Source organism: Phocoena sinus, chromosome 8 (assembly GCF_008692025.1).
Source record: "Phocoena sinus isolate mPhoSin1 chromosome 8, mPhoSin1.pri, whole genome shotgun sequence".
Taxonomy (NCBI): Eukaryota; Metazoa; Chordata; class Mammalia; order Artiodactyla; family Phocoenidae; genus Phocoena; species Phocoena sinus.
The window spans coordinates 2,146,435-2,171,320 of NC_045770.1; the positions used below are offsets into that span (position 1 = coordinate 2,146,435).

At 51.6% G+C, this 24,886-nt stretch overlaps 1 protein-coding gene across 4 annotated transcripts in view; it reads left to right on the plus strand.

The window, feature by feature from the left end:
* The window catches only part of OPCML (opioid binding protein/cell adhesion molecule like), a 1,091,529-nt gene that overhangs the window by 1,053,749 nt on the left and 12,894 nt on the right, over positions 1–24,886 (plus strand). For 3 of the 4 annotated variants that reach the window (XM_032640456.1, XM_032640454.1, XM_032640457.1), the window contains 3 exons: positions 21,247–21,384; positions 21,814–21,934; positions 22,408–22,559. In XM_032640456.1, coding sequence (XP_032496347.1) covers positions 21,247–21,384; positions 21,814–21,934; positions 22,408–22,559 — 411 coding nt within the window. Of the gene's footprint in view, positions 1–21,246; positions 21,385–21,813; positions 21,935–22,407; positions 22,560–23,455; positions 23,483–24,886 lie in introns of all 4 variants that reach the window. The other variant, XM_032640455.1, reaches the window with a different exon arrangement.

Genomic DNA, 24,886 nt, shown 5'->3' on the forward strand with positions numbered 1-24,886 from the left:
GGTGTGTGTGTGTGTGTGGGTGTGTGTGTGTGTGTGTGTGTGTGTGTGTGTGTGTGTGTGTAGCCGTACTCAACGGCTGTGCTGTACGCTTCCTAAGATCAGGGTATGTGTCTTACATCTCTTGTTGTTTTCCTTGCTGCCTTTTGGAAGTGACCATTCCTTTGGAAGGTATTCAAGGCTGTTCCCACCCGGCCCACCTGTGTCTCAGCCTCACCTCTGCTCCTGTGCTTTGTGGAACATTCTGACGCCCTCCTGTCTCTGCACCCCAAACAGGGCAGCCCTCTGCCTGGAATGCCCATCCTGAACTTCCTGGCTGTGCTGATCCCTCCCGTCCAGTCTCAGCTTCTCCTGGTTCTGTGCACTCTGCCTGGTTCCGTCCACCCCCGTTTCCCCCTTTAAGGCACTTACATTACTCTTCCTTGTAACTGTCCTTATGACCCCAAGACTCCCTCTAGGATTGTCTTATACCTCTGTATTCCTACTGCCTGACACAGGCATCCGTGGACTAACAATCTTGCATAATACACTTTCCTATAACCAGGGAATTGTAAAACGAGTATTAGAAAAGGTATTGTTTAAACGGTTAAGTAATTTTCAGCGGCCTGTGTTGAACAGTACAACGATAATAGCACACGTTTATTCAGTAACTTTCCCCTGACAAGTTCAAAGCACTTTGCATGTTCGGTATTGTTCTGTCCTTCACCCTTGATGACTCGGGTGAATCACGTTGCTTCTTGATGGACGTAACTTGGGCCTCCACCCTCACCACCCTCTGCATGAAACTGGGTAGAATCATGTATCATTTGTTGAATAAATGGGTGAATGGTGTGGTTATGGGCTAATGGGAAAACCTGCAGTCCTCTCTGTTCTTTTCTTCTGCTACTGACAACAGTGCAGTTGGGAATGAACCAGAGGCGACATGAGGGTGTTCAACCAGATATACAGAATTTTCTTCCAATTAAAATCCACAAACGCTAAAATAATTGACTAAAAATAAACTTTAAAAAGATTCCAGCCTAGGGTGACCTCTCCTGCTTTAAAATTCCTTTAGCAGTGATTAGAATTCATAGCTATTTAATTCAAACAGCCTTGGACATCTTTTCTTCTGATTGACTTGCTTCTTAAAACTGTTCATTGTTATTTAATATCGTATATTTTTTATATATTGTTTCCCCATTGCATTGTGTTCTCCTTAGCAGTGGGAACCTGTTTATCCCTAGCTGCAATTCATAAAAAGCCTAGGAGTTCCTGGGAACCTCTACTCATGCCTCTGTGAGGGTTAAGGAATGGAGGAAGGGAACAGAAGAAGGAGAGGCTGGGAGCACGACCCCTGGATTCCATCCTGGGCTTCTATACATGCTCCCACTCCCACCCCAGAAAAGCAGCCCACGTTTTATAGCTTAGTGAATTTTCAGTGTAGAATTTCATTGGCAGAGAGGGTTCCACTACTTGAGAAAACGTTTGATAGGCACTAACTACTAAGGTACGTGATCTGTGATATCATCTGATGTCTATTCTTTCTTCACTAAAATACAAGCTCCATGTGAGACAGGGGTATAGTGAGTATTGTAGGTACTATTTCATACGTAGGAGGAATGAACTAATTAATCTGAGAAAGAAGGAGTTATACAGAGATGGTCTTGATGGATATCTGATTGGCTTAAGGTGTTTAAACAGAGAGAACTTTTGAGTTTGGGATGATTTAAATGTCGTGTTACCGTATACTGTATTACCTGCACGGAGACCCTTTTAAAAATGAAAGGTGTGACGCTGCCTGTTAGGTCAGCAGTTGTAGTCAATGACTTCCTCTGGCAGAGCAGGGCATATTTCCACTTCCTGAGTGACACACGTCTCAACAAGATGTTGCTTGAGGGCACATTTGAAGATTGAACCTCTGGCAAAGAGGATTTCAGGTCCTATTTGTTTGTGCCCCATTAGAAGAGATCGTTACTCGCGGGAAACCATCCAGCCGTGGTCTTATTGCAGGGTACTTTACTCGCTTCTCCCAATGTTGGGGTGACTAAAGATTGGGGCCATAACCAGAAGGGGTAAATGTTCCTTTGGGGCCGGATTGAAATATGCTATCAACAGTGCCAGTTCAGGCTCTCTGACACCATGTGATGCAGAGATGAATTTGCTTCTCCGCTGGCAGACGCCTCTTCTGCTAACTGCCCCTCCCAAGCCCTTGATTGAGTTCTATCCACGAGAGGATATTCAGTTATTCGAAGGGCACCACCAAAGGTGGGAACACAGATGGGGAACAACCATCACTAGTTGGGGACTCTCCTCTGGGAACAAGGTGACTCTGAGTTAGAGGACCCCCAGCTGTTCACTGGACCCTCCAGCTTTATTTTCCTTCATTTCCAAGGCACCCACCTGATGAGTTTGATCGTTTGCAGCATAAAGGGATGTTGTGGTCCTGGGAATTTAAAATAAAGTAGAGGGACTTCCCTGGTGGCGCAGTGGTTAAGAATCCACCTGCCAATGCAGGGGACACGGGTTTGGTCCTTGGTCCGGGAAGGTCCCACATGCCGTGGAGCAGCTAAGCCCATGCACCACAACCACTGAGCCTGTGCTCTAGAGCCTGTGAGACACAACTACTGAGCCCTCGTGCCACAACTACTGAAGCCCACGTGCCTAGAGCCCGTGCTCCACAGCAAGAGAAGCCACTGCAATGAGAAGAAGCCTGTGCATCGCAATGAAGAGTAGCCCCTGCTCGCCACAACTAGAGAAAGCCTGTGTGCAGCAATGAAGACCCAACGCAGCCAAAAAAAAGAAAAAAAGTAGAAATGAAATGAGGAAACTGAGCGAAACTCCTTTTCAGAGGTGGTATCGGGAGCATAGGATTAGATCAGGCCATTTAAGAATGTCCCTGTTATGTTTTAGGAGAAGGGTTCGACCTATAATATATCCAAGTTTATGTGATACATTCTATTCTAATGGTGTTACACTCTGTTCGTAAAATTGCGAGCGTCTCCCAGGAAGAGGGTGAATCAGCCATTATACCAGCACTGCCCCTGACATGTTTATTTGGTCCGGGTCAGGGCATGATTATTATACCCTACCAGGAAAAAAACCCACTAACTTGATATTTTAGACTGAAAATCACTTCGTCTGTAGGTGGTGTGCACGCCGGTGGTGTGCAGATGTTACATGGCCCTGCAGTCATGAAGCAGTTTATGTGCTGGTGTGGGTTTTCCACAGGTGAGTCCATCCTGCTTCCCATAGAGCCTCTTGATTGGGTGTGAAAGCAGCCCCCCTCACCTCTCTGCAACTGGCCCGTAGAATGGGTTACCCAGAAATACGGACCCCCTTCCATCCCAGGGGCAGGGCCGCTCCCGCCACATCCCTCAGAAGCCCTGGGCGCTAGTGCCCTGCTGTCTGAGCGCTGTCCTCAGCCCTGAGCCCCTCTGAGGGGCCTCAGGGTGAGCAGCCCCGGCAGAGGCAGTCGAGTATCCCCATCGTGGAGGGACTGCCCGGCGGCTCCTGATGGGATATAAGCCTGTTGAAGCCTGGCCTCAGGAAGGTGGCCCCCGGCTCACTGCATGCCGGTCCTCGACCTCCTGGATCAGAGGCTCACGATCAGACTTCTAAGATGAGTTCTGTTGCTGGCCTCCCCGAGGACTCGTGAGCAAATGCTGAGCTCCTCAGACCTTATTCCCCAAGAGCAGGTTACGGCCTGGAAGAAGCTGGGTCTGGTAATAACAGCAGAAGTGAAAAGTGGCTCTTTAGTCGTGTGGAGTCTAAAACCAGAGACCATGCAAATGAGACCCGGGTCACACAGTGTGCTTAGGAGGGGTCAAGCGATAGATGTCCACTGAGTGGCCTCGTGGCCAGCCTGGCACCTTAACTGCCCCCCACTCCTCCCCCCACAATGCCCCAGACTCTGCTCCTGTCATGTGCTTCGCACACAGTGAGCACCTTTTCTTGCTAATCACGTCAGTGAGAAGTGTGATGGGAAAGCACAGCATGAAAATATCTGCTGGCTCATGACTGCGGTTCCCCCGAGGTGATTTAGGTGGGCAGAGTTTTCCCCTGCAGCCAGCACTCACTAACCAAGAGCCACCAGTAAATTTCCTCAGAGGAGCTGTGGTAAACTAACTCACGCTCTCCAGAATCCTCCCGCCTCCCCACCTCACCCTGCTGTTCCCCCTTATGTGCTGTTCCAAGTCTGCCTGTTGAAGTGGGAGCATCTCAAGGCCTGTGTCCAGCACTGCTTGAGCTGCAAGCCCAGTGGCATCTCCTCGCACCATTGCCCCCAGCTAAACAGTATCCAACCTTTCCTTTCCACCGGATGCGCGGTGTAGATGGCATGCATTTATTGCGTTATTTCTGGCTGGGTTTATATTTAGGTGTGAATAAATCAGTCTTCTCCCCAGCTCTGGACAGTGAGACGAGGGAAAACTAGGACTGGGTCTCATTCGTGAATTCATTTCTTTCACTTGCATGTTTTCCAACAGCTCCCTGTGAGCCCGTATCACTCGCCAGGACTGGCACGGAGATGCCGCTGGGGACGTGGTGGACGGTCCTTGTCTTCACTGGGCTTCCTCTGAGTGGGACATGGCCGGTGACAGAACAGGCATTTACGTTCTGAGGCAGAGTTCTCAAATTGGCGCGTTGACATCTTGGGACAGATAATTCTTTGTTGTAGGAGGCTGTCCTGTGCATAGTAGGGCCTTTAGCCTCAGCCTGACCTTTACTTCCTGGGTGTCAGTAGCACCTCCTCCCCAAACCCTAGTTTTGGCAACAGAAGTGTCCTCAGAGGTTGCTAAGTGTCCCCTTTGGGGTAAAATCACCAGGTTGGGAAACACTCCACTAACGTGATAAATGTAATGATCAAAACAGGCTCTATTGGAGCCTAGGGCAGGGGCATCTCAGACTTGGTCAGGGCCCCCCCGGCAGGAAACAGATGGTTCAATCTGTTAACTTAGAACAATTGTAGTCAGGTTAATAAGGGGGTTATTACGAGGTGTGGAGACGGTGTGGGGAGGCCCACGGGTAGCGCTCTACCCAAGGCTGAAACAGGCAGCAGGTGAGGGACACAGTTACCGGTGCACTTTACCCAGGTGACCCAGGCGTGAGAGGTGACCTGCTGGGAACACACACCTGAGCTCCTTTCCTCCCTCTGACCACTCGCTGGGCTTCCCCTTGGCCACCCCAAGTAGACCAGTTCACGTATATCAGACAGCCCAAGAAAGCAGGACAAAGAAGGGGCAGTGCGTCTGGAAGGTTGCAGAGGAAACATCTAGTGTAACAGGCTTCCCTAAATGTGGAAAATCTAAGTTGAGCCCCAAAGGATAAATCAGTTACTCAGGGGAAAGAGGAGGGGAGACAGCGTTTGAGTAACCCATGTGATTTCTGTTCCATGAAACTCAGTTACAAGAATCGTCGTTACACGTACAGTTCATTTGTCGAGCCTTCACCAGCCCGGCTGGTGAGGAATTCAGTGGAAGTCGTGTTTGGGGGGCTGTCTTTTCTCTCTAGAGGATCCCGAAGGCTGAGAAAACAATCTCTGGATTTCAGTCCTCAGTGGTGGGAACAATTCAATCCCCTGCATGAAGGAACAAAGGGCGGGAAGGGGGGCGAGTGCATCTCCGCTTGTGGATCCAGCTTCGTTGTCACCTGTCTGAGGTGCTGCTGTCACTTACTGGCTTTGGGATGGGAAATGCGCAGGTAGCCACCCTCCGCAACAGGCTGGTGGAAGATGCCTCCACACACCCCACCCCCAGGTTGGCCCACTTCCCCCTCCGCAGCCTGACAGTTTGTTTTCTTGTTTCTTTTAAACAAAAGCCTGCATGGTAATCATCTTCTGGGTGCCTAGCAACTGCTTTAGACCCCAGGACACAAAAGTCATTAACAATCCTGAGGTGAGCTCAGAATCCAGGACTCACAGAGCCTGGCTTCGGGGGATGAGGCGGAGAAGACGCCCTCACTCCTTCTGGTTTCCTACAGCTTGGAGAATAAAGCACACCCTGATTTCTCAGCGGAACAGCCGTCCATGTTACAAAGCAGGGACCGAACCCATGGCCATTTAGGCGGATGGAAGCCTGCTCTGTATGGCATAGAAATCCCGTGGGGCTGGAGTTTTAACAAGTGGATGGTAGAGGAAGATAGAAAACAGAGGGCCCGAGAACCTGCTCAGGCACCAAATCGACAGAACTTTCTACTGAGACCCATGTTGTCACCCCAGCACGTTGGAGGAGCACACAGGACAGTCTGTGCCTTGTTATACTCCGCAGATCTACTTGCGGTTCTGATGAGACAGTCGGTCAGTACTTTCCACCAAGACTGAAAGCCCCCATTCACGTAGGGATGTAAGTGGAGGGCCCAGCAAAGCCAGTAGACACAGGTGTGCCCCAAAGCTGGGGCACCCGCATAGCTAGGAGTTGTCAGAGCCCTCCGGCGGCAGCAACTAGCCAGCTGGTAAAGGATGCAGTGTTGACTTACTGTCGCCTGTTCCCATGCTGAGTCTCTGGAGTGAAAACCCCAGAGCCAAGTGCTTTCTTCAGCAGGGCAGGGGCACTGCGAGGACAGGTGCTGACCATGGATCTTCTCCAGGGCTCTGCGCCTGGTCTCAGGAGTTAACCTGGATGCTCTTCCCGGCTCCCTGTGTCCTACTTCCCCACCATCTCATCAGTGTCCTTGCTAATTCGACAAAGTTATTACCTGATTAATAACTCCTATGATAGAAGAGTTCCTGGATGAGTGTAGCCCAATTTACAATCTGCAGGTGATGGAAAAATTATGTTCAGTTCAGTAATAATTGATGGAAATGGTTTCTCCTCTTCTGCAGCTGATTGGCTTTGTAATTGTGATTTAATAATGGAAATATCACTTGTTTTCTTCTCAGGATGCATTGGCTTCTGATTTGCTAAGCTCAAGGCTCTTTGGGCTTGTTTATATCTGTCTTTCCTCATGAGACTGAGATGTATTTCTTATTTTGCTATATTTTTCTTTGCACACATGCGCACACAGGGTTTGAATCAGTGGTTGAAAGAAACATTGGTGCTGGAATGAATTGGGAGATTGGGATTGACATATACGTATTAATATGTATAAAAGAGATAACTAATAAGAACCTGCTGTATAAAAAAAATAAATAAAATAATTCAAAAAGAAGAAACAGGGCTTCCCTGGTGGTGCAGTGGTGGAGAGTCCGCCTGCCGATGCAGGGGACGCGGGTTCGTGCCCCGATCCGGGAGGATCCCACATGCCGCGGAGCGGCTGGGCCCGTGAGCCATGGCCGCTGAGCCTGCGCGTCCGGAGCCTGTGCTCCGCAACGGCAGAGGCCACGACAGTGACAGGCCCGCGTACCGCAAAAAAAAAAAAAAAAAAAAAAAAAAAAAGTGTTAGCTCTAATATTTGATAATCAATAGCTGGTTGAAAAATTAATGTTTCTTCTTTTTTTTTTTTTTTTTTTTGCGGTACGCGGGCCTCTCACTGTCGTGGCCTCTGCCGTTGCGGAGCACAGGCTCCGGACGCGCAGGCGCAGCGGCCATGGCTCACGGGCCCAGCCGCTCCGCGGCATGTGGGATCCTCCCGGATCGGGGCACGAACCCGCGTCCCCTGCATCGGCAGGCGGACTCTCCACCACTGCACCACCAGGGAAGCCCCTAGAGCTAACACTTTTTTAGAAATAATCTAATCTAATCCCTAATTTTTACCGGTGGTAAAACAGGAAGCCCAAGGTGGTTAGGTAAGTAACTTACACAGAGAGTTAGGGATTGTTTTTGGACCCAGTGGAGTGCTGTTTCCTAAGTAATGATGAAAGTTTGAAAAGGATGGCTGTGGTACTGTGATTTATAACAACAAATATTTATTTGGCCTTTGTCCAGTTCCTAGCATGGAGCTTCTCAGGCCCTTGGAATTTCCTTTGATGGGAGGAAAGGTGTCTCTTGTGATGTGTATGAGGTGATTTTTGGATGACACTAAAGGTGGAGGCTGCTTGCCAGGGGAGCCAGTCCTGTGATTAGAGGGTTGGAACGTTCAGTCTTCGCCCCCCAACCCCCATCACTGGCTGGGAGGGGCCAGGGTGTGGAGTTTGAGTTCAGTCACCAACCGCCAATGTTTCAACCATGCCTACATGATGGAGCCTCCATAAAAAGCAAACAAACAAAAAAAAAAGAGGTTCGGGGAGCTTCCAGTTTGGTGAACAGGTGAAGATTCAGGGACAGTGGTGACTCAGAGGGCACGGAGTCTCCTTTCTCTGCACCTTGTTCTCGTGTGTCTCCCAGCTGGCTGCTTCTAAATTATATCCTTTTTTAATAAACCGGTGATCAAGTCGGTAAAATGTTTCCCTAAGTTCTCTGAGCCGCTCTAGCAAATTAGTCAAACCCAAGGAGGGGGTCGTGAGACCCTCCGATCTAGAGCCAGTCGGTCAGAAGCACAGATCACAACCTGGACCTGCATTTGGCATCTGAAGTTGGGGGTCGGGGGACAGTCCTGCAGGGGCTCCAGGTAGAGAGTGTCAGAAGCGGGCTGAACTGCCGGACACCCAGCTGGTGCTGAGTTGCTCGATGTCAGGAACTGGTGTCAGAATTGGAAGGGCTCCGTATTTTTACTTTCCCAATTTGATTGTTTCTCTGCTGTTATGCACGCATATCATACGTGTATCTGTGTGTTCATGTGTGTATAATATGTGGAACCAAGGACATACCAAACTGTTACTTACATCAATTCCAGGACTTACCATCAGGGAACAGTATTCTGTAACTGAAAGAACCTCTAATGCTGCATGTAAGTAGGATAAGTCAGGGTCACATTACAGGGTAGCTGACACTCCATCCTGACCCATTCTCAGAATCTCCCTCTCAGGGTGGTCCTGGAAACCTACATGCACCACCTGTCCAGCTACTTGTCACCTACAGGCTCCAGGCCCTGCCCACTGTGGAGGGACACAAAAGACCACCTCCCAACCTCTCCATTTCTGTCCAGGATCCTTCGGTCCAGTCCTGCCCCTGGATCCCAGTCACCCTTACAATCCTCCCTACTTCTTTTTCTTTCAGTGTTTACTTGTTTGGCTGCGTTGGGTCTTAGTTGCGGCCCGTGGGATTTTTTTAGTTGCGGCATGTGGGATCTAGTTCCCTGACCAGGGATCAAACCCGGGCCCCCTGCACTGGGAATGTAGAGTCTTAGCCCCTGGACCGTCAGGGAAGTCCACAGGCCTCCCTGGTTTTATCTCCTGAACTGACATTGTTTGTCAAGAAGGCAGAGTCTCCATGACCCCTAAGGTCACAAAAACAAAACTAACACAGGAATCTGAGCCAGTAGGAAAAACATCTAGGAATTCTCAGGACTCTCCTTCCTTCCCAGGTAAGAGGGTTAAACTCGAAACAGTTTAACATATGTGACCACATATGTGACCACAAAGTGTGAGGAAATCCAACAAAGGCAGGCAGGGAGAGGGCACAGCCGGGGCCTGGGGAGGGGCCTGCCGGGGCTTGGGAGCCCTTGCCTGAGCCTTCAGGTCCCAAGCCTTCCAGATCCAGAGGCAGCCCCAGGTTTCATGGGTAGAAAGAGGATCCATGCCTTCACCCAGAAGGCATGACCCAGAATCGTCAGGCTGTCCAGAGACTGACGTTAAGAGCACAGCAACCCTACTTAGAAAGACTGCCACAAATAAAGTCAGGAACAGCACGGTGACCTAGGACCTACGATGCCGCTTTCCTTTGCAGATAAGGGAATGGAGGCTGCGTGAAGCGAAGTGGGTTCCCTGAGCTCGGGGCTAATTAGTAGCAGAGCCAAGACCAGAACCTCAGCCTCTGGCTTCCCCTAGGCCTGTATTCGTCAGGTTCTGCAGAGAAACAGAACCGATTAAATATAGAGCCGGATAAGAGCAGATTGGATTGTGGGATCTGGCTTGGATAGTTAGAAGCCGAGACGACCCATGTCTCGAGTCTATAAACTCGGGGAGCAGGGAAGCTGGTGATGGAGGCCGGTCTGGGATTCAGAGGTCTGGGAACCAGGGCAGTGGATGGTGTAACTCCCTATCCTGGGGCCCTCAGCTGGGGAAGGTGGGAGACACTGCTGGTGTGAGTCCCAGAGCCTGAGGCTGAAGGCCTGGGGACCAGGAGTGCAGCTGTCTGAGGGCAGGAGAAGATGGACAGAGAATGTGCTCTCCTCCGCCCTTCTGTTCCTTTCAGGTCCTCCAAGGCCTGGATGAGGTGCCCACATCAGTGAGGGCGTCTGCCTCACTCAGTCTTCAGATTCAAATGCTAATCTCCCCAGAAACACCCTTGCAGACACACCCAGCAATAGTTACCAGTTATCCGGGCAGCCCGGAGCCATGTCAAGGTGCCACGTAAACTGCCCATCGTGGGGCCCCTCAGATCCCGTGGCTGTGTCTGTCTGGTGTAGCCGTTGCTGGTTCTGGCTGTGCGGGCACAGGGGAGGGGTGGGCTGTGGTCCCGAACATGGGGTCCTCACTGTGCCTGTTGCCCAGCATCTGTTCCCTGGTTGGGAAGGATCAGGAGGTGAGCCACGTAGCAAGGGAGGGATATTTGTTGCGAAGGCGGGGAGGACAGAAAGCAGAGAGAGCGTCGCTGTCCTGCATTTGGAGTGCACTTTTGCAAATGGGCCACAAATCATCTAAGGGGATTATTAGTTACACCTGTAAGACATTATTCCAATCTGCCCATCTAAAGGAGGGAAAAAGAATAGATACTTGTCAAAATTGGCGTGAATAGGAGTCTTGGCAGGGAAAGGAAATTATTAATCTTCTCCATTAATTCGAGACATTACCCCCAGACACACACAGCCCTTCATAACTGTCAGAACCTCTCTCCTCCCCATCATGGAGCAGCCGCACCATGGTGACAGATGAGGGCCACCTTGAAGTCACACGGCGTCTCTGTCCTTGGGTCTGCGTCGTCAAGACCCCAGACCGAGCGCGGGCGGCTAGGTCGGTTCCCCAGCACACGTGCCTGGCCGCAGGGACCTTCTAATGTTTCCTTAGGGGCCAATGGCCCTGAGCTTCTGGGGTTGGAGTTTTATCCATCAACACCATGGTCATCAGTTTCAGGAACTAAAGAATTATTTAGGGTTCCTTGTCATAGCCCGTATTGATAAGCTGTGTGAGATTTACAAATGGCCTTAGAGGTCATATGGTGCTATTTTTTATTTGATAGAAAAAAAAAAGCAACCCAAACACCTGGGACTTGGAATGGTAAAAACAGTTCCTCAAAATCACAGCCCATTAGTGGCAACACAGAGGGTAGACCCCAGGTCTTCTGATGTCTGATTCATTGGTTTTCAGCCCTTATTCCTGTGATTGGCCCAGAGTCATAGAAGGTCACGTGTAATGTGACCTCTATGGTGATGAGGCTAAAAAGGGAGGCCAAGGAGACCAATGCCTTTGGTGAGAGGTCAGCTTGATAAGAGTCCAGCCTGCATGGCAGGTGGGAGACAGACTTGCCTAGAAATAGCTCGAGGCGCAGATACGGAGAGTCCTTGACAAGAAAGTTTCCAAAGGGCCCCCGCATCACAGGAAGCGCTCTTGCCTTGCCTGGGCAGAGGCGTTGCCCTCTGAGCACAGGGCTCCTAGCCCTCCCCTTCCAGCTCCCGCCATAGCTGAGCGGCACTGTCTCCCCTGATGCTGAAGAACCAGGCCCTGCTCTGCAACATGGGTGCTGACTCCGGCGTGGCCTGCACGCCGAGGGCTGCTTGGCTTCGTGGGCATTTTGCCTGGAAGCGAATATAAGGATTTCACAAATATTAATAATGAACAGTGATAATTAGCATCACTGCCATGCAGCCGTGCCCTTGGGGGCTAACATGGGGAGAGGACAACGGAGGGAAGAAAAGAGAAGAAAGGGAACAAGGAGGAAAAGTCAGGCTGCATCAGGACCTCATCTGCAGAAATACGGCTGTGCTCTTCCTCCAAGAAGCCTGGAAAAAACCACACTGAAATAAACCCGTTGGTTCAGAGTGCAAATAATAGGGCTGCTTTTGGTGCCTGGGCCGTCCACAGCATTTCAGAAGGTACACGTCCTGTCTCTGACCCACCGGGACTTCGGGCCCTTGAGCCCCTGCTGGGTTTCCCCGCCGGGGGCTGCAGTGCTGACCCCTCACTCGGCCTCTCACCCTGTTCTCCCAGAGAAGACACAGCTGGTGCGCCTGGAGCTCCAGGAGAGCAGAGCCCAGGGACCACTCTTGACCTTCGTCCAGGAGGGTCCTACAGGCAAGGGCCACACCTTGTTTGGGACCCAATCACCGCCCCTTTGCTGGATGTACAGGCGTGAGTGTGGGCACAGCCCTGGGGCCTGATGCGGGCCTTTCTGTGGGCGGGGAGTACCGGGGCGCAGGGCTTATCATCCAGACCAGCACATTACCGAGAGCAGAAGGTGACTGTCGGTAATTACGCTGGGAAGACAGGTGTCAGCTGGGACTGTTCAGGCAAATCTAACAATGCAGTCGCCCACCTATAGAAACAACAAAGGCGTTTTTGGCATTGCTGTGCAAATACATCGATCCCCGGGGAACTGAGCCGGTGCAGGCGGTGTGGAAGGAAAGTTTTAACTCCCCCCAAAGCAAGCGAGAGGTAAAGCATTCGCTCTTACGTTGCTCTATTATTAGAAATAATTTCCAAGAGGGAGGGGGTGGGGAAGGAATGGTTGGGAGTTTGGGGTTAGCAGATGAAAACTGTTATATACAGGATGCATAAACAACAAGGTCCTGCTGTATAGCACAGGGAGCTGTATTCGCTATCCTCTCATAAACTGTAATGGAAAAGAAAAAATAGAAATAATTTGAAGATTTTGGACTCCACCTGTCCCCCCACAGATTCTGACCCTGGAGGGTTTGCCATGGGCTCAAAAAGTCAGGTGGCTAAAGTGTCCTCAGGGAACTGGTGTTGGATACCCACTGGCTGTATCGGCCCGGGGGCATTTCCATTTCTCCAGAATACGGTTTTCTTTGGGAAACGGGGTCTGGGTTACTCGTGGTGCCAGCGTGGGCTGATGCCGGCAAGGTCAGGTCAGACTGTCTGAAGACATATAGACATGAAAGAAGCACTAGCTCACTCATCTCCTCATCAGCTTTTTTTTTTTTTTTTAAAGCAGTAGTTTATTTAGAATAAAGCACAGAACTCATTTCGCTATGTAGTTGTTAACACTGAAATAACCCTGTTGGTTCAGAGTGCAAATAATAGTAATAAAAGTGGAAAACATGTAACAAAAATTTTTCAAATGTCCTTAACATTTTGTCAGTAACATAGCTGTGTAAGCTCAGCTTTTGAAAGTGATGGATTTTTTTTTTTCTTCAACCTCTACATTTTGGTCTGAACTATTTATGTCTGTTTATATTTAGATACTTTTTAGAATATAAATGTTAGTTACGTTTTTAATCCAAGTCAGCCAACCTGTTCTCCAAATGGATTCAAGCTTCTGTCCTCAGCCATTTGTCTGCCTGTGTATGAAATCCCAGCTCTCTGCCTTCTGCATCCTCTTTCTCTCTGTATCTCTGTCTGTCTGTCTGTCTGTGTCCACTTCCTCTCTTCTCTCTCTGGCACACATTCTGAACTTTCATTTAAAGCGCACAGGCCACATCCCCGCTGGTACCCTGGCTGTTTCTCTGGCACTCACTCGGGTCCCTTCCCTCTGGGTCAACAGTATCATCTAGATTCCAAAAATCTCTGATTTGTGCTGGTTTTTCCTACACCTCATGAACCCATCTCAGAGAGAGAACATATGGAAAACCAAGCCAAGGGACTTCCCTGGCGGTCCAGTGGTTAGAAGGTTGCCGGGGGCTGATGCAGGGCCCCGCCCACAGGAGTGCAGTCACTCTGTGAGCACGAGCCCAAGAGCCTGTCTTTCACATGCTCCCTGGTCATCCTGATGGGCCCTTGTGACCCTGGATACCTCCAGGCCCCCTCCCTCCCAGACCTCCCTGCAGAGAGGCTCTCCACACCCCCTTCTCCTGCCCGCCCCGCCATCGCATCCTCTGCATCTTGGCTTTGGTCCTCCTGGTAAGGAGAGCCCAGTGTCAGAGTCTGTGCTTCTGGACAGTCCCACTGCACGAGTCACTAGAGTTTTTCCCTCCTCGTGTTATCCCCCGCTGTCCCGTCAGAACATGGGAACCATCTAGGAAACTCACCCCTGCCAGAGCACCCGTCTGAGCCCCAGCTCCGGGAGCATTACTAACGGACTCCTTTCCCCGCTAGACGCCCAGTTAACTGGGACAGTGACTCGCCGATCCCGTCATTAGCCAGCAGACTGTCAGCCTCAGGGGGGCAGCCAGCAAGCCAGCCTCCCTTGGGGAAGGTCCCTGAGGCCACAGGCAGAGAAAAGTCGACAGACCCCAACACAAAGAGCTTCTGTCACTGCCAGCAAATGAGACATTGACCCAGCGGCTCCGTCTCCAAACCAGAATGGCTTTAGCACAGTTCAGTTGCTCATATTAATTAAGGGAAAATGAGACAGTGGGTTCATCACACTTTTCGTTAAGTCCAGTGTGGGGAAGGGATGTGTCTGGGAGTTGGGGGCAGCCAAGGATGGCTAGAGCCATGTCCACACTCCCTGCATTAACGGCGGGGAGCCCAGAGTTGCTTATTGCCCGCGGTGTTGTAGGGAGAGGCTGGGGATGGGGAGGACGGAGAGTGTGCAGAGGAGACCAGCAGAGACAGGAGACTGAGCGAGGAGAGAGGGACAGCTGGGGGCGTTCTGGGATCCAGCCCCCCAGCCATCACGTACTGAGTGGACAGATGCCGCGTGTTCAGCCTGAGCAGATGCAGAAGCAAAGAGGTCGGAGAAGTGAGGGGTGTCATTCCCTCTCGGTGTGCCTGCAGCGGAGAGCGGATGACACCACACGGGCAGCGAGTGCTGAGGTGCTCACAGCTGGTCCTGTGAGCCCAGCTATCCCAAGTGTTGAACCTCACCCCGGTTCCCAACTTGAGCATGTTCTAAGGTTTCTGTCCTTCGAAAGAAGGAGGCTCCTGTGTCAGGAGGTGTGTGATGGAGAAGGACGCCAGGGGACCCCTAGGAAGCAGGGGGAGGCAGCTCCCACCTCCTCTCCCATGCCATCAGTCCTGGCCCCCTCACTGTGGGAGACGGGGGACCCAGGTAATGGGTGAGGTTATCTGCTCCGACAGTTAAGCAGGGACAAGACCATGGCCTACAAGTGAGGGCTGCACTGCTGATCCCATCACCTTCCCCAGACACTCCGCTTGGTTCTAGGGGGGCCTCCTAACCCCGGACTCTCCATTTCAAGGCAGCCGTGGCACTCAGGTCCAGTTTGGGGCCTGTGGTCAGTACCTACTCAGGCTGAGGCCTCGCGTTGCACCAGTCCAGCTGTCTTGGGTTCACAGGGAGAAGGGCAAGATCTGGGTCAGCCTAGGATGCCAAGCCCAGATTGCAGGCCACCTTGACAGCCATGAAGCTGAGGTTTTTTTGTTTTTGTTTTTGTTTTTTTTTTGCGGTACGCGGGCCTCTCACTGTTGTGGCGTCTCCCGTTGCGGAGCACAGGCTCCGGACGCGCAGGCTCAGCGGCCATGGCTCATGGCTCCGCGGCATGTGGGATCCTCCCGGACCGGGGCACGAACCCGTGTCCCCTGCATCGGCAGGCGGACTCTCGACCACTGCGCCACCGGGGAAGCCCGAAGCTGAGGTTTTGATCTGCCTGCGGCTCATTTTCTGCAATTATGTTCCATGGGCCGGCATCCTGGAGAGAGAGGGACGAGGGACAGGACTTGGGCGCCCACCCCCATGTGCACTCCTGACAACGTCTGTCTTGTCCCTCACACCTTCAGGGACAGAAGCAGAGGGAGAGGGCGGCTTCAGACACTCCCTTCCCTTGGCCTCATCTGGCTCCGGACCCCGGGGGCAGGGTTTCCGGCAAATACACAGCCTTCCAGTGAACCCCCACTTTTTCCTAAGCCTCGTGCACTCTTCACAGGAGTAGTATCAGCTCGTGGATCCCTCGGATGGCTACCCTGCTTTGCTGAGTGGGCGAGAGACTGTTTATTTTCCAGGGTCAATCAGAAAGCCCAGTTGTGGTCTAGCAGGTCAGCGGCATGCACGTGGTCGTTGAGGTGTTTGATTCCAAGTTTCCAAGGTCGGCATCAGTAGGAATCGTCTGTAATAGCCCCTCTTGCTGGGCAGCAGGGAAGCGGATTTCTGGCTTTTCCAGAAGCCCTGCCGTGTGAGTCCATTGCCCCCCGGGGCCTCCGTCCCCGCCTCTGCCCACTGCCTTCCTTCTGGCCGCGTCTCCCTCTACCCCCGCTTTCTTGCTCATCTATGTTCTCCTTACGTGGCCGTTCCTTCCCGATGCTCTCGCCTCCCTGAACTGATGCCTCTTTCCATCCATGGTCCCCCCCACCCCGCTCATTTTCTCTGGGGCGCCCGCCCCCAGGCATGTGCCATTGTGAGTCACCTCCTGACAGGTCTCATGGCAAAAGCTGTGACAGGTGCTGGCGTTTAACCTCACAAAGCATCTTCCCCAGATAGAGCGGCAGCTTTTCCGTGGCTGATGAGGAAGGGCAGAGGGGATGGGGGCACCTCGCTGGGCTGCAGGCACCTCCCTAGCAACTTCTAATCATTTCAAAGGGAGAAGCCGGGCAGGGTTTGCCTCCGAATGGGGAAGATTTCTTGAATGATGTGAATAGTCAGGCAAAGGAATAGGCCACCCCTGGAATCATCCCTGGGGACATCCACACGGAGGGGCAGATATTCTGTCAGGGACAATCATCCAGAAAAGTGAGAGGCTAACTTCTTTGACCCTCCTGGTACTTCCAACTCTATAATTCTAAGGAATTGGCTGAGAAAAAAAGAAGGGAAAATTGGGCCAAGAGTGAAGGCTGAGAAACAGCTGGCTCAGAAGGATGAGGATGAAAAGGGAGAAAAAAGAAGTGGGTCAGGAAGCGTCCGGGTTTTACTGTGGACTTCCTCTTCGAGCTCTTCATCCCTGAATGCTTAGTTTTCTGCCGTCTCTAATAAATCTTTCTGACCCACCATACCTTACTTAAGGGGTCTAAAAGCAATTAAGAATGGAAAAATTGAGCCTGGGGAGAAAAAACATAAAGCACTCCGGGTCTGGGCTCATGAGATTGTGGACCACCCAAATCAAGGACGTTGCCTTCTACATCCTCTCCACCCACGGCATCTAGCCCATCCCCTCTCTCACTGTCAGGGATGAGTAAGATAGCCACCGGTCTCATCGGGGACAGCCGGCCGGGCCAGGGACCCTTCTTCCCAGGGGTGGCCTGCTCCCCGTTTCTGAGATGGCCCAGACCCTGCTCGTGGACACTCTGCTCATTCCTTGTGCTCTGTGACTGTCAGGTCGGAATATGTGTCCCTGCAGAAGAGGCCGCCCTGTGCCCATGGAACTATGGGGCCGGCTCAGCCCTTCCCCAAGCACGAGACCTGCGTCTGTGGGGTCCGAGTCCAGGGACCTCCCCCATCCCTGATAAATGGCCCCATTTGTATCCTTGCAGATCTTAATCTTCCTAATACAGTGGATTGAACTTATCTTCTTCAAAGCGCTCCTCCGTGGAAAGAAAGAACCCGCATTTTTAAATATATTTCAGCCAGTGACGCAGAGCCCACTTCCTTCTGCTTCCAGTCATGTTACATTGGGCTGTCCGAATGCGCAGGGCAGGGTGATATGCCTCTGGGTTACTGGCTTATTACAGGACCTCTTACCATTAAGCGAAACTGCGGGGCAGACTTGAAGCTTGCTATCTTTTTTTCAAGTCCCTTTTGAATGTGTCTTCAGAACCTTTCCCATGGCGTCCAGAGCACCCCGTCTGCCTTTCTTTCCTTCCTTGCACCAGTGCATCCTTTGTCGTCCTCCTCCCTCCTTTCCTGTCGCCCCTCTTGTGGTCCCCCCTCTGCCTCCCCCGCCCAGTCAGCAGTCTGCCTTCCTAGCAAACAGGATTCAAACATCTGTTCCCTCCTGCCCTTTTCTCTGCAGCATGGAATCAGGATTTTACATCGCAACCAGAACTGGAGAGGGCAGGGAAAGCATTCCACCTTGCAGTTTCCTAGGTCTCCAGGCCTTTAGCAACCTAGATTGTGTGTGCTTTACAAATCTCACCCAGTATTCAAAGCAATTAAGAAAATAGCATCTCCGTCTCCTTCCATGGACTTGAGGTGAGGACAGGTGTCAACATCTTCCCTTTCTTAGCAAAGAAAGCTGGGTTCGAGTGGGCGCGTGTTTTGCAGTAAGATCACAAAGACTCAGTGGAAAAGTAGCTTCAGGGGTCCACATGCTCAGCGTCAGTGTGCCCTGCAAAGCTCTCAACTCCAGAGAGAGGGTGTCTTTTGAGATGCCGGCTCCACGAGGATCTCAACGCAAAGGGCAGGCAGGAAACGTCGCTGACCCCTTCACAGACCCAGATGCACATGTGAGTAAGAACGGGCTGAGAACAGTGCTTGGTGGAGAGTGTGGGCCCCAGGCCAGCAGCACGGAAATCCTAGGACACTTGGTAGAAATGCAAAACCCTAGGCCCACCCTAGACCTACCACATCAGAATCTATCTATCTATAGATATAGATATAAAAACTTGGAGGAATTTATATGCAAATTAAAACCCGAGAACCGCTTACTTTATAGAACTAACTTGACAAAATTCATTTTCTCACTTAATGAGGTAGTATTATCGTAACGATCCCCATTTTATGTGAAACACTGTTCCTTCCTCCCTCCCTTTTTTTTTGCTGTCACATGACAGTCCATAAAAACAGCGGTACAGATGGTGAAGATAAATTCCCGCATTGCAGAGGGTGGCCTTGTTGTCCAGCAATTCCCCCAACTCCCCCAATTCAGACAGGAACTTTGAAGATGCTGAGGAAGATGCTCCAGAGCAGGTGCTTCCTGGGGTCTGGGGTGTGCCCTGCCAGCCCCACTGTAGGTATAGCTCATCTGTTTGGTTAAGTGCAGGGGGTTTAATTACCTGTGGCAAATACACTGCGGTACATTTTGAAAGAATGATGGAGTCTTAGTAGGAGAGAGCCATCCTTTCCATCCTGTTGTATTTATTTACCGCAAGAAAGGCACACTGAATCTGGAAAGTCGTTTTGGTCTGTCTGATTTTATTGTTGTTTAATCCTTAAAACCACTTAGATTGGTCAACCGGCATCATTTCAATGAGCGAGGCAATTTTTATCTTTATTAGACGTCCTGAAATAAGTGATTTCAGAATCCCCTTCAACTCTGAGATTCTTTAAGTCTAAGAGAGATAAGGAAAAAAGGGTGAGAGGATGTTGACATCCTTCCTTTGAGAGGAAGCTTTGAGGAATTAGATATGAACCAGCTTGGGTGGTTAAATGTCTGCTGGGGTCGAGCGTCATAACCAGCACCACCACCCTGAGACCCCAACAAGCAGGGCCCCAGGAGGCACCTACTCTGGAGCATCTTCCTCAAAATTTTCCAAGTTCCCATCTGGTGCCTGGGACCAGCATAGGCCAGCAGTGCCATTCAGGAGTGACACTCAGATCTCAGACTGGGAAGTGTGGACTTATCCCAAACCCCACTTCCCCCCTTCGCCTCTACTTCCAGCCAGTCCTCACATGGGTTCAACCAGATTCCCAAGATCCTGAAATTCTCACCTGTGGGCTTGTCCTGGGGCCTGTCAACCGGCCTAAGTTCCAGGAGGGTACCCTGGTAAGTGGACTGCTTGGCTGGCCGACGGATGCACGATTTCCTTCAAAGAATAGCGTGAGATTGGGCTCCTAGCTGACTCTGAGTGACTCGGTTTGTTTACCTATTTGCCTGCAGCCCCACACCTTCTGGGGTTGGCCTCGATTCCCAACATCCAGACACTGAAGGTAGAGCCTGGGTGACCTTGGTGGGGCTGGGTGATGGGGGCAAGGGAGGCCCTGGGAGCTGATAAGCCAGTGTCCTGGGAAAGGGGCAGGGTGGTAGGGATACCCCAGTGCTTCCCGTGGAGCAGAGTCAGGATGCCAAAGCAGCGGCCTCGTGTCTGCCCATGAGCCCACCCCCATGACACCCCACTTCCTGCGCCAAACCCATCGTGGGCCCAGACTTAGTTTGTCGAGCAACCATTGGATCAGCTATGCTTCTACAGGGTGTGAGAAAAGTTACAATGTGTTTTTATCATCCTGAAAACTAATTTTGCTCTCATGCCGGGAGCATAAAAAGGAATCAGGTATCAGGCTTAAAAGAAATGCAAATGGATGTACTTTCTCCTCGGCCTTTGGGTTGGCTGGGTTTTCACAGGAGCCTGGTGCTTTGACAGCCTCAGGACATTTGTGTTTTAAGACAGAAGGTCTGTCCTCTTTGCAAGCAGAGGGGTCAGATTGTGAAAGAGCATGCAACAGTGACTGCAAGAAATGTCAATTTTGCAGCCCCAGAGTATTTAGGATCATGAATTGCAAGCTTCACAAAAGCCTGAGAATGACGCCTCCAGAGTGTCCTACAGAGCCGGGTATTACACCCATTGAGCTCCCTCACCCCAGGTTCTGGGGATCTCAGGGTTATTTTATGTTGGCAAATGTTTATTGAGCACCTACTACATAGCAGGCAAGAAGAGCTTCCTCGTTCATTCATTCTCCACTTTATCTTCTCCAGGACAGTGTGAAACCAACCGGCTGCTTTGTGTCTGTCTGTATCAAACTGTTAAACTCTCACATTCATTCTACAAGTAGTTAGTGGTTTGTACTCTGTGTACAAAGGCATCTCTACATTGTGAAAAATGAAGATGTCCATACTCACATACCCTAAAGTTATTCCCACAACAATTCTGTTTAAGAATATCAAAGCTTACTAACGTGCCACAGTATCTCATATGTACTCTCTTAATTATCATGTAAGAAAAATAATAACATGCCCTTTTTATCAAATGGTCTGAAAAGTTAAAGTGACTTGGACAAAAATCCATTGATCCAAGACTCAAGCAGAGAATTTCTTCACTTTGGGGCCGGGCTTCCCTGGCGGCGCAGTGGTTGAGAGTCCGCCTGCCGATGCAGGGGATGCGGGTTCGTGCCCCGGTCTGGGAGGATCCCACATGCCGCAGAGCGGCTGGGCCCGTGAGCCGTGGCCGCTGAGCCTGCGCGTCCAGAGCCTGTGCTCCGCGACGGGAGAGGCCACAACAGTGAGAGGCCCGCGTACCGCAGAAAAAAAAAAAAAGAAAAAAAAAAATTACTTTGGGGCCAACATAATGTCCAGAATCTTTGACTTGATATTCAAACCCCCGTTTTATGGCTTTTTGTTTCCTTCGCTTCCAAGCTCTGTGAGTACAGTTACGCCCCTGGTTTCACAGTTTCTTGATTGTCTCTGTTTCTTTCCTCCCAGACGGCCAGGGCTTTGTGAGTGAGGACGAATACCTGGAAATCTCTGACATCAAACGTGACCAGTCCGGGGAGTATGAGTGCAGCGCCTTGAATGACGTTGCTGCCCCCGACGTGCGGAAAGTAAAGATCACTGTCAACTGTGAGTAGACCCCCGTCAGAGTTCCAGGGGAAAGGAGGGCATGGGGACTGAGGGAACTGTGAGTAGACCCCCCCCATCAGAGCTCCAGGGGAAAGGAGGGCATGCGGACTGAGGGGACAGAGAGGTAACGGCAATGTCATTTTCTGATAGACCCAAGTTGTTTCCAGCAGGAAAATACAGTATCAGATTGCTGTGCTCGTCACCACCTCCAGGGCCATGGACTGTCAGGACTTTTAGCTAATGGGGAGACTCATGAACTCTGGGTTAGTGTGAAGGCTTGAAGAGATGCTGGGGTAAAACACAGTATCTTCAAGCAAGAAGTCATCTTCCTAAAATACGTGATCGTTTAGCTGGGAAGGGGGACGTGCACGGCACGTGACTGATGTGCGTCTCACCTGTCTCACGGACTCGCTCTGCATCTCCCTGCAGACCCTCCCTACATCTCCAAAGCCAAGAACACGGGTGTCTCCGTAGGCCAGAAGGGCATCTTGAGCTGTGAAGCCTCTGCAGTGCCCACGGCTGAGTTCCAGTGGTTCAAGGAAGATACCAGGTACCTTGAAAGCGGAAACAGGGCATGTCCGAAGCAGAGCTGATGGATCGTTCCCCACGTGCAAGGAGGGTGATGAAGTCCAGGGGGAAGATTCGGCAAAGCAAACTGATTACAGCCTCCATTATAAGAGTCTCCTTTTAGAACCAGACACAAAACACGGAGGGGGCTGGGAAGTGGACAAAACTGATGGGACCTTGTTTCAGAATCAGATTAGCTGTAGACACGGTGGTCTTCAAGGACTAGGGGAATGCAGCCCTGGAGCGTGGGCACCCTTCCCTTGCAGCCCCTGATGGAGGCCGCGGTGCTTACAGCTGGAGGGTAGACGGGCCGGCTTAGTCCGAGGGAAGGGCTTTGTGAGGAGGAGAGTGTGTGCGTGGATCCATCTGCGCCGTCTGGACTTCCCGGGACCCTCCTGCCTGCTGCCTCACCGTGAGTGCGCAACCAAACCCGTCGCACCTCCCCTTTTTTTGCAGGCTGGCCACCGGCCTGGACGGCGTGAGGATTGAGAACAGAGGCCACATATCCACACTGACCTTCTTCAACGTCTCGGAGAAGGATTATGGGAACTATACGTGTGTGGCCACGAACACGCTTGGGAATACCAACGCCAGCATCACGCTGTATGGTGAGTGCAGGAGGCCTGGACGTGGGGCTCGGCGGGGCGGGGGGCTGCAGGGACTCGGGTGGGAGGAGCGCGCACCCTGCTTGGCCTGTGTCCGTCCATAGGGCTCAACCCCCCACCTTAGATGCAAACGCACCTCTACCTCATTCTCCTGGCACACGGTACGTGGTGTTTGCAAGGTAACTGCTAGCTCCTGGCCTCGTGCAAGGTGAGCTGTGCACCTCAGCAAAGGAATAGACCTAACTCTGAACCAAGTTGCAGAGTGGTTACCGTAAACAAGACGGAGCCATGGAACAGGTCGATTGTAGTACTGTCTATTGGTCGGAGGGGTAGATGAGATATAGTTTTAAGATACCCTCTACAGTAAGAGTCGATGACTCCAGGGATCAAATTTTAAACCAAGTTACCTGCTGCCATCATGACTGACTGCATGTCACGTTCCCATTCATTGAAATGAACGGAGCAGGGGGCTTGAGTCCTCATCGGGACGATTGCTCTGTCCACAGCTGAGACAGCCATCCCTTCTCTGCAGGTCTCTCCCTCCCACACGGCGGGAGGGGCCTCCAGAGTGGCCCTTCGGGAGACCTCACCCTCCCTCAGTCAACTCTCGCGCTGCTGTGTCCATCTCCTCGTGCAACATTTCACCCCACGGGCCAGGCCCAAGCTTGTGGCAATAGTCCGTGTGTGTACGTGCATGTTTATTTGCTGAGATTTGGTTAGAGGGAAGCGTCTGGTGAATAGGACGGAAAGGTATTCATTTTTCACGTGGACCTCAGACCCAGAACAAGCTTTCAGCATTGACATGAACTAAACTTTGTCCACCAGCCATCTGAAATGTGTGATCTATGTCTTTTGTTTTCTCTCTGCATTGTGTGTGCATTTTGCTGTGTGTGTCTTAGAAATAAGCCCCTCATCAGCAGTGGCAGGTGGGTACAGCATGTTCCTTCCCTCCTCTGCCTGCCTGAATGCCTGTGCTTTTGATTCCCACCCTCCTTCAGAGACAGGCTCGCCAGCTCCACCTCCTTGGTTTATCTATCTCCCTCGGTGGCTAGACTTCAGGGGGCTGGTCTGCACAGGTTAGGTAGCAAGCATGTGGAATATGATGGCTTTCACACTCGTTATATGTTTCCGGAGAAGGGCTTCCCCCCCCTCCCGCCCAAACAATAAGCTTCTACTTGGCGGCCTTAAGAGGGATGAGTATTCTGCTCTTTGCAAGCAGCAGCAGCGAGGGGAACCCAGCCTAGACACCAAGTGGCTTACCAGATGAGTGTCTCCGTGGGGACATCACACGAGCATGAATGGATAATTCCTCCAGCCCAAGGCAGAAAGGGCTAACGACTTAATTCTGAAAGCTTCATTTTCAAATGGAAGTACTTGGGTCATTATTCATAATGATCATCGTAATATCTACCGCTTACCAAGTATTTATTGGTTTCAGCTAGTTCCGTGCAAGACAGGTGACTAGCCCCATTTTAAAGATGGGTAAGAGGAGGACCCAGGAGGCACGCAGAGCTAGTGACGAGACCCAGACCCCTCCTCGGTGCTGGCGAGTGTGCCCAGAGGATGAGGGTGTGAACCATGGGCACACACACACACGCTCCCTCACGTGCCAGATGGGGCCTCACCCTCCCTGTCTGGAATCAATACTGGCTCTGCCCACACCTCGGTGTCTGTCTGTGAATGTCCATCCCTAGGTCTTGATAAAACTTAGAAGAGGTGTGCCTGGGTTGCTGCTCTGCCACTGACCCTGCCGTCACCCCTGAGTCGGTGGGGTTGCCCGCGGCGGGATGTGGCTGACAGTAGGGTTCCAGGACTGACAACTAGGCGATCCGGGCGCTTGTCCCTCTGTACCACTGACTCAGGAGAGAAGTGTGTCACAGCCGAGAACAGCAGCGTGTGGAGATGAATGATGCATGGGCTGGGGCTTAAACAACCAAAACTTGTTTCCTCACAGTTCTGGAGGCCAGAGGGCCGAGACCAAGCCAGTAAGATCTGTCAGCTGATTTCGATGAGGGCTCTCGTCCTGGCTTGTAGACGACCATCGTTCTCACATGGCCTTTCCCCTGAGCATGTGGGGGGAGGGAGAGGAAGGAGAGGGAGAGTGGGAGAGGGAGGGGGGAGAGGGAGTGGAAGAATGGGAGGGAGAGGAGGAAGTGGGAGAGCAGAGGGACAGGAGGGAGAGGGAGGATGGAGAGAGAGTGGGAGCAGAGGGAGAGGGAGGAGAGGAAGAATGAGAGGAGGGAGAGGGACAGGAGGGAGTGGGAGCGGAGGGAGAATGAGAGGGGGGAGAAGAGGGAGAGGGACAGGAGGGTGAGGGAGAGGGAGGAGAG